A 9,004-nucleotide genomic window follows, 5' to 3' on the forward strand; every position below is an offset into this window, starting at 1 on the left:
CTTCCAATGCCTCCAGTGTATCTGAACATTAGACTTGTCACCTCATTATTTTCTTAGTTGTTACTCATAACTGTGGTTAAAAAAAACAAATGTCTACCAAACCAGGTGAGAGAAATTCTCAAAAGGTGGATGTCTCTCCTCCTTCTTCCACAACAGCAAATTGGCAGAGGTATGCTTTTACAAGTTACTGAAACAAATTAAGGGGATGGACTGACTGAGGTATACTGTTATTCTGATTGTAAGTGACCAGGAATCGGCAATTTTCTGGCAGAAACTTAGGAAGCTATTTCCTATTTAATTGAACGTTTGCTTGGCTAGACAGTTATTTCACAGACCGACCAAAGTGTTAGCAGGATTTTTTTTTTTAAGCCAACAAGTAAGGTTTTTTCCCTACATAAAAAAAAAAAAATCAACATTCAACATGCTCTTTAACTACATATAGTGATGATTTGTATTAAACTCAGATTTTTATTGGAACACAGCAAATACTAGAGCTAACAAGAGTACAATAGGCAAAGAAGGCAGAAAACAAAAGGCAGGAAAATCCTGATGTTGACAAATTAAGAGTTCAGAATAAAGGAAACATTAGGGGGGAAAAAAACAGATAACAAGAGCTGAAATATTACTCTTAAATAATGTTTTGTAACATCTAACTAATGAGGGGTTTTTTTCCCCCCTTACACCACAATCAAGACCTCTCCATATCTGATCCCTTCACAAAGCATTACACAACTTCTGTTGGATTTAGCAAACTGAAACAGCTCACCAAGTAGATAAATAAGCATCAGAATAAGCAAGTGGATCTCCGTAGTCAAATCTGGGGATGTGAGAACCAAGATCATGCGTTTCAAACATTCTCTGAAACCTTGCCTTAAATGATAAGAGTACATTATACTAAATCCAGGTATGGAATGCCAATACATTGGAAAACAAGCTTGCATTTCTTACCATCAAGATAGATGTCACTTCCCAGCTCAGAATCAACCCAGAACATGGAGGCCACAGCTCCTGAGAAGTACAGTACATTCAGTTCCAAAACTGACATTTTCCAGTAAACTATCAATATTCAGACATTTCAAAGAAAAACTCAATTTTTAGTGCTGTACTTGAATCTCCTCTCCTCCAAACTCGGAAAGCATCATAGATGTTGAATACCCAACCACACATTTGACCTAACAACAGCTACCAAAGCACTATACCTGTGTGCACATCAACAGCTACGACTACAAAAAGTTTTAAAAATCTCACAGCTCCAGATACTGTGTAAAGGTAATTTAGACAACTTACACGCAAGACAACTATCTGTCATTACCACACTCCAAGGCTGCCTCATTTCTAAAAAATTCTGTACTCCCCCTCTTCACCTTTCAGCCACTGTTTCTAGGTCATGGCATGCACACACACAAAAAAAAGGAGATAAAAAAGGAGATAAAACAGTTAAAGAAAAATGGATTTGGAACATTTGAGACAAATCAGCTCTCTCCTAGGGACCTCCTCTTCTTCACTGGTTTCTATACTCTCATCTGCAGTTTCTTACATCATAAATGAACTGGATGAATAAAGTCAAGAATAACTGGATATAGAAAATAATGTGTTCCTTATCTCAAGTCTGCACAGGAAAGCTTCTGGCTTTAGACAATTTTAAGATAGATTGAGTTAAGAAATATCTAAGGCAGGTTCAATTTGCAAACAGATATTGTACTGGAAGGGAGGTTTACAAGGGTAAATCATGCCTGATCAATCTGGAAAAGACATACCTGGCCTTCTGTGGAAAAAATGACTGTATTTGTGGACAAGGGGAGAGCACTGCATGGAGTTTACATCACCTCTAGCAAATTTTTCAACACTTGTCTTCGAAGATATTCTAGTAACCAAGCTGGGACATTACCAGCCTGAATGGAAAGACAATTAAGTAAAACTGGTTGGATAGTTAAGCTCTAAAGGTTGCAGTTAACAGGGCATACCCTACCTGGAAGCCAGTACTAAGCAGGATACTTCAGGGGTCTATCCTTGGACCTGTCCTGTTCAACATCTCCACCAGGAAGCCAGGAGGGGATGGAAGACATGCCTGTCACATTTGCAGAGAACACCAAATTCGGAAACGAACAGTTGATGTAGCTAAGGGTAGAGCTATCTTTCAGAGGGACCTGGCCAGGCAGGAAGGAATGGCCAAAAAGAACCTGATAAAATTCAGCAAGGAAAACTGTTGACTAATACACTTAAGAACAGAGTCCCTGGCAATGATACAGGCTAGGGACAGACTGGCTGGGGAGCAGGTCTACAGAGAAGGCCCTGGGGTCCTGGTAGGCAGCAAGCTGAGCAAGCAGTGTGCCCCAGGATCAGAGAAGGCCAAAAGCACCCCAGACTGTTGCAACAGAAGCATGGCTGAGGGAGGTTATTTTCCTCTGCTTAGCACTTTCAAGCCCACATGCGGCTAGTGCTTCCAGCATGGGGATCCCCCATACAGGAAAGACATCAGCATAGGATCACCAAGACAGCTGAGTCCAGAGCACAGGCCCTACAAGGAGAGGTGGGGGAACTGCGTTTGTTCAGCCCAGAGAAGGGACAGCTTTTGCGGAACCTAACAGCAGCCTCCCTGGTACCTACAGGTGAGTCACTGAGAAGGTTGAGCCAGGCTGCAGCAGAAGGATGGGAGACAACTGTAGTAAGTTGAAGCAAGCAAGGTTCGAACCACATATATCAGAAAAATGTTTTTTCACCATGAAAAGGCAGGCAGAGAACAGGTTGCCTGGAGAGGTTGTGTCACATTTATCCTCAGAGGACAGAGATATATGACTGGATATCCCAAAGAACCTGGTCTTATAGCTGCCCCTGCTTTGGGCAGGAGGTTGGGCTGAAGACCTCCTAACATCCCTTCCAAACTGAACTATTCCGTGATTATATGATTCTAGTATTTTTCACATGCTTGGCCTCCTTATCCACCGAATTTCCATTCAGATGAGATACTTCTGGAATAATGAAACACGTAATACTCTCTCTTCTTTGTATAATCATTTTTATCTCTTCAGGATGTAAAATGGAACATAGTAAACTGACGAGTCTGGAGCAAAGAGATTCAGCAAGTATTTGGACAACTGGGACCACATTCTATCAAGGACTTGGAATCTGTAACCTGATACCTGTGTACTACATGTGGCCTAGGAGTATGCTACTCCTGTTTTCTGACAAAAAGGCCCTGTAAACAGATTCTAGCAACTGTAGGATGTGCTGTGTATTTAAAAAAAAATAATCATAATTTGTTATGAAATAAACCAATTTAACATATATCAGTGCCACAATATGAAGGACAGGAGGAGCTGACAGCAACAATACTTGCTTTTTCAATTATCAGATACTTAGTTACTGGCAGCCTGTCTAAGACTATTGGGCATATCAGAAGAAAAAAAAAATCAGTAACTAAACTTATTATTCTAACACCTCAAACTGTCCACCTGAAGTGACAAGATGCAGTTCTCCAAACATCACTCTGTATCAACACCAAATACCTGTCAGTTGTTCACACTGCTTGCTCATGCAAGATACAGCAAGGGCTACAACATCTAATGGTTTTCTGGTAACTATTGATTTTTTTTCCAAAACGCTTAATAGTTTTCCAATTTGACTCAAATAGCATTCGTGTGTAACAGAGACCAAATCAATGTCCTTTCTTTTGAAGAACATTACTTTACCATGACAACTATTTAGTTTTTTTGCTGGGAAGTGTTAATCTCCTAAATGGGAAACAACTGAATTTCTAAAAAGAATTTCCTTCACTTTCAATCAACAGCACATTTTTAACTGAGATGGTTCAGAGAAAATTGTTTTAAATAGCTATTACTAACAGGACACCAAGTTTAAACACCTTTTTATATAAAATATCACTAAAGAGCACACAGGGAATTTCTAAGATCTGTTAGTGTTCTGTACCTGCCAGAAGAATGTATTAGTTTGTTCTGCAGCATATCTTATGACTTTACAAAACATAAGAACTATCACAACCAACGTAACAATACATCAGATGCTAATAATTTATACTTTAGAAGAAGCAATGTAGAACAGCAAAAGCCTACTGAAAACTGCTAGTTTCAGCGTGTGCTTCTCTTGTCTAAGCTCAGTGTGTCTTCTTGGTAGAAATATATTTTAACTGGATTTCTGTTAAGCTTTAGAGTGAATGTACAGCAAGTTCAAAAAAGCAAAAACAAAACACCCAACCAAACAAGCCCACCCACAAGCCTGCTTTTGCACTTTATCCAGTCAGTTTTAGTCTACATGGCAATCAAACATATGCCTGACAACTCACCACTTTATATTACATTTTGCACAGTGAACTGACGGGTGAGCAAATAAGCATTTCATAAAAACAGTATAATTATCATGGTTATGAAAACCATAATGTGAACTACCTGGATCTGCCAAACCAGTTGTTTCTAACAATATATAGTCAAATTTTCCTCTCCTTTGCATCAGGTTCTCAATAGCCTTCACACCATTGTCCCTGTAAGAAGAAACAATTAAACCCGAGAACAGACAAAACAAGCTAAAACATGTATAAACGTGTATCTTCTGATGCAGAACACAGTGTCAGTACCATCAAAGCAAAGGCCTGAGTCAGGACTTACAGTCTACAGTGAAAATCCAGTCATCAAGCTGCTGCTCTAATATTAGGCAAATCGTAGTTTTCTGTTACATTTTAGTCTGAAAATAGTATTTGCCTACTCCCAACAGGTATATAAAGGTAGTTTAAATGAAGATTTGTTTTCAAACACTGAAAACCCTGTAAAGGACAGTAGGACCGTGTAAACTATTTGGTTTGGCAGCTGAGACTATGAAAAGAAAGGAGTGCATGGAGGGAGGTGGGAGAACTGAACCTGTTCTCCTGCCTTTCCACCTCACCTACAAGAAAATTAAGATGTGTCATTTACTCAAATCTCAACTGATGAAGGCAGCCTGAAGCAGAAATGTATGGCATTTTACATAAGAAACCAATGTATATAAAGCACAGCAGCAATGGCAGCATTCCTTAATCCCAGGAGAACACAACACAAAAGAGCCTTCTGTTTTCCACTTACTATCCCAATTTAAGGCATAGGACCAGTTCTTCCAAATTTTCAGGACAAACAGACCATCACCTTTATTACAAACTCAGCACAAACAATCCAGCATTCAAACAAACAGGGTAAAAACATGTCCAGGAAACAAATACACTCTGGCTTTTTCATGTGACCACCAGCTTATAATTTGGAATATTGTGTTTCATTAGGTCACCAAAAGGTTCTCCCTCCACCCTTTCTGAGGTACACAATATTCAAGTATTAACCAACATACAGAGAAAGAAACAGAGTAAGTATTCAATGTGGAAATTAGGAAACTCGAGTCCTAGTTCCAGCCTTCCTGAATCTTTAGCTCTCTATATAAAAGCATGAAATACTAACAGAAGAGGGAGAGCTCCCTACGCTATGATACCCCAATGGTGTATAAGTTGGTATTTAGATCATTTTTCTGAAAGACATTAAGTCCAAATCCAGTAAGGCAGCAAAAGGAAATAGATTTCTGTCTCCCAAATTCCAATTCTTGTTTTACCTGACAAAAGAAGTCTCAATCAATACCACCATCAGTTTTAGGAATCAAATCCTGAATGTATTCTTTCCTCAATTCCCCCAAAACCCACTGTAAGAACTTGTACAATAGTCCTTCCTTACTTTACTGAACAGCACAGGCAGCCATTTCTGAGCTCCAGCCATTCTTCATAGAGTTCTCCCCCCTGACTGATTGCCAGGGATTTCTCCAAGGCACTTCCTGGAAATATAAGTAGTGCTATAATTTTAATCTACAAATTTGCATGACAATGCCTATAAAAGAGGTATGAAAGATTCAAGTTGGTATACATTTTTGAATTGTATTTTTCTCTTCTGAGACCATGTTTCTGACATGTTCTTCAGAAATTAGTATTTTCCGTTTTAAGGGAAATTTAAGAGCCGAAGTCAAGTTGGTTCTACAAAGACCAAAATCCAGAGGATGAAAGTACAGCATAAGTGCCACCAACTTTGCTAAAAAGGGAAGTCAGCCTCTACCTCCATATCAAATAAAGGCTCTGTCTACACATTTTATTTTAGGCTCCATGACCAGAAAAGTGGCATGCATCTTTGTTGATGAAAACAAACAAACCATCACCAACACAGTGCAAACTGTAAGCAACACTGCCTATGGTATGGATATTAAGTTATAGCCCTAACAATTAAAAATACTGAGAAGGAAAGCAAAGGGTTTAAAGAATCATAGACACCAAGCACACATCTTCCCATTTTCTTGGTCTAGGATAATTTGTGATCTGCAAGTGGCTGAGGGGAAAGGAAAGAAAATATTAACTACCAACATGTTATTTTAATTTCCATTTGCTTGAAACCGAGTAGGACAAATAGAGGTATAGCACTTTCAACAGGGTGATGTATTCATTTACTTGACTCTGAGGGACTGAATTTATGTACAAAACAGATTAATGCATAGCATTATTTTATGAACACTAGTCAAAAGACTTTTTGCCCTTCTGAAGGCTATGAGGTATGTCAATAATCTCAGTAACGGATTTAAAACTACAATGTTCTTGACTTCCAGAAATTGCATATATTTGTCATTTTATGGCTAAAACCCCTGTTTCTGCAGGTTTACATACCTTCGCCAAACTCATTCAGAATAACTGCTATTCTTTTGTTATGCTGTTCTGTCAGTATGTAATTTAGAAGAGTTGTTTTCCCAGCTCCTAGAACACAGAACACATTTCTATTAAAATGTTAAGAAAAACTTAAATTTTCAAATAAGAAGCAAATACTGTTGTGCATATGCACACTTCAGACAAATCTGATCTCTTCTGAAATATAAGTTTTCATTCTTGTAACCTGCATTCTATAACAACACTGTAAAAATTAATTTGTAGAGATATTTGACCCCATAGAACTATCTGCACATTAAATCTCAGCTTTAGAAGACCCATAGCTTTCCATTCACTAAGCATCAGTGCTTGATAAACTTACAAGTCCCCACCAGCTGGGCAGCTTTTTCCTAGAAAACTCATTTTTATGTTTCTCTCAACAAAAGGCGCGCTTATTCTTCTCCCTCCCCCTGACTTTTCTGACCAGCTCTTTTACCATCAGTAATCGCTGATGTGCTACTGCCATTAGATGAGGCATTGTTAAGCAAGGTGTTCACAACTTCTGTAACACCACATTACTAACAGTTTCATCCCATGCACAAGGTCACAGCTAGGGGAATTTGGTAAAACAATCTTCCTTCTCTGCCCTTACATTTTTGCGAGAGCATGATACAGAACAAAGCTGAACAGTGCTGACGATCCTAAATTTAACCTGATCTTTACCATACATAACTACATTTGAAGCTCCCAACAACTGTGTCGGTTAAAGAGAGGGAGGCTGGACCTCACATTTGTAAGACCGCAATTCAGTCTGCGTTTAACTGAGGCAAATACGTTACACTGTTCTGACGTTAAGGGGCAAAAAGCGATTCGTCAAGCATGACCAGAGCGAACCGGACCCCGAAATCAGGCTGGTAAAAGCAGCAACAGGAGCTTGCCCACCTTCTGAAAACTGTTCTGCAGATCTAACTGGACCCGCGCTGCCCAGGAGCGGCGTGAGGGCACGGCGCAGAAAACGCGGGACGAGCAGCGCTGAGGACTCCTTCCCGCCACGCCGTCAGGGTCTCGCTTACCCACCCAACTCGCGGGCACGGAAGCTGCTGCCAGACCCGCCGGGGCACCTTCTCCGCCCGCCGGGCGGTGCGCGGGCCGCCCTGCAGCCCGGCGCCCCAGCCTCTCCCTCAGGGGTTCCCGACGCCAACAACGCGAAGCCCGCAGGCCGGCCGTACAGCTCTTCCCGGCGCCGGCAAGCGCGGCAGGCCGCTCCTCACCCAAGTACCCCGTGATGATCGTCACGGGGATCTTGCCGCTGGGGCTGGACTGGGTCTCCTCCGCGCCGCCGGCGTCTATCGGGATCAGGTCGGGGCAGTCTTCGTCCTCCATGAGAGCGCGGGCCCCCGCAGCCCGGCGCAGCCCCGGCTAGGGAAGAGGGAAAGGCAGAAGGCGGCGATGCGGCGGGGCCAGCCGGGGCAAGGCGCCGCTCTCCCCTCAGCCGCCCGCCCTCTCCCCCGCAGCCCCGGCGCCCGCCGCCATTCACTCACCCGCGCCCGCCCGACGTCACGCAGCCCACGCCACAGGCCCGGCCCGGCCCGGGCGGCAGCGCCTGGGACGCAGCGCGGTCACGCGCCTCCCCTCCGCGCCTGCGCCTTGGCCCTCAGGGCGGCCTCCCGCCGCGTTCTGCCGCGCAGGCGCAGCAGGAGGGACGGCGCGGCGGGGCGGGGCGGGGCGGGGCGGGTCGCGCGGCGCCGCGGGGACTGGCCGTTAGCCGTCCGTTAGCGGCCGGCGGCTGGGCGTCCTGCGCGGGGGGAGGGCGGGTATTGCGGTGGCCTGCCTCCCGTCAGACGCGGCCTCAGGGGGCGAGGTCCCTCCGCCCGCTACTCCTCCTCCGCCCGGTCTCGGGAAGAGGAGTGTCGGTCGTGACCCACGGGGAACGCTGAAGACGTCCCGCTGTGGTCAGCGGACCTTGTGCGGCGTGGATGTGCTGTCTTTTGTTTACAGCCAAGTCAGGCCACAAATCGCATGCCGGCGCTCTCGGTTTTCCATTAGGTACGGTGAGGAGGCATGGACCCTTATAAGACCTGCCTACAGTTAGCAACAGTGTTGTAAACTCCATAGGTTTTTGTGGACCATAGGTTTAGCGAATCGGTAATACATCTTCCATTTCTTCACACCAAAAGGTGTAAATGTAATAGTATTGGGGGAGGCACGGAGGAGAGGTTTGCCTGATGCATACTTACGTGTGCATACTGCTCAAAACCCAGGTGTGATCCTCTGCTCTCGATATAAGTTCCAGTGGCAGCGGTTTGACAACAGGCTGATAAAGTGTGTTGGGCTTCATCTTGTTTGTATGTTTGTTGG

The 9,004-nt window shown here is 43.5% G+C and overlaps 1 protein-coding gene across 12 annotated transcripts in view; it reads right to left on the reverse strand.

Moving 5' to 3' along the window:
* The window catches only part of LOC142027083 (zinc-regulated GTPase metalloprotein activator 1A-like), a 30,300-nt gene extending 21,987 nt beyond the window's left edge, over positions 1-8,313 (reverse strand). For 10 of the 12 annotated variants that reach the window (XR_012649001.1, XR_012649002.1, XR_012649003.1 and 7 more), the window contains exons 1-6: positions 8,188-8,313; positions 7,918-8,065; positions 6,671-6,757; positions 5,700-5,796; positions 4,404-4,495; positions 949-1,008 (exon numbers count right to left, since the gene is read on the reverse strand). Coding sequence is in view for 9 of the 12 variants with exons in the window: in XM_075020719.1 (XP_074876820.1) it covers positions 949-1,008; positions 4,404-4,495; positions 5,700-5,796; positions 6,671-6,757; positions 7,918-8,029 (448 nt within the window). In the remaining 3 variants the exon portion in view is untranslated. Of the gene's footprint in view, positions 1-948; positions 1,009-4,403; positions 4,496-5,699; positions 5,797-6,670; positions 6,758-7,917; positions 8,066-8,187 lie in introns of those variants that run through there. The other 2 variants (XM_075020722.1, XM_075020725.1) reach the window with 2 other exon arrangements.
* Between the last annotated feature and the right edge of the window lie 691 nt (positions 8,314-9,004).

The sequence above is a fragment of the Buteo buteo genome, chromosome Z (assembly GCF_964188355.1).
Source record: "Buteo buteo chromosome Z, bButBut1.hap1.1, whole genome shotgun sequence".
In the NCBI taxonomy this organism is placed as follows: Eukaryota; Metazoa; Chordata; class Aves; order Accipitriformes; family Accipitridae; genus Buteo; species Buteo buteo.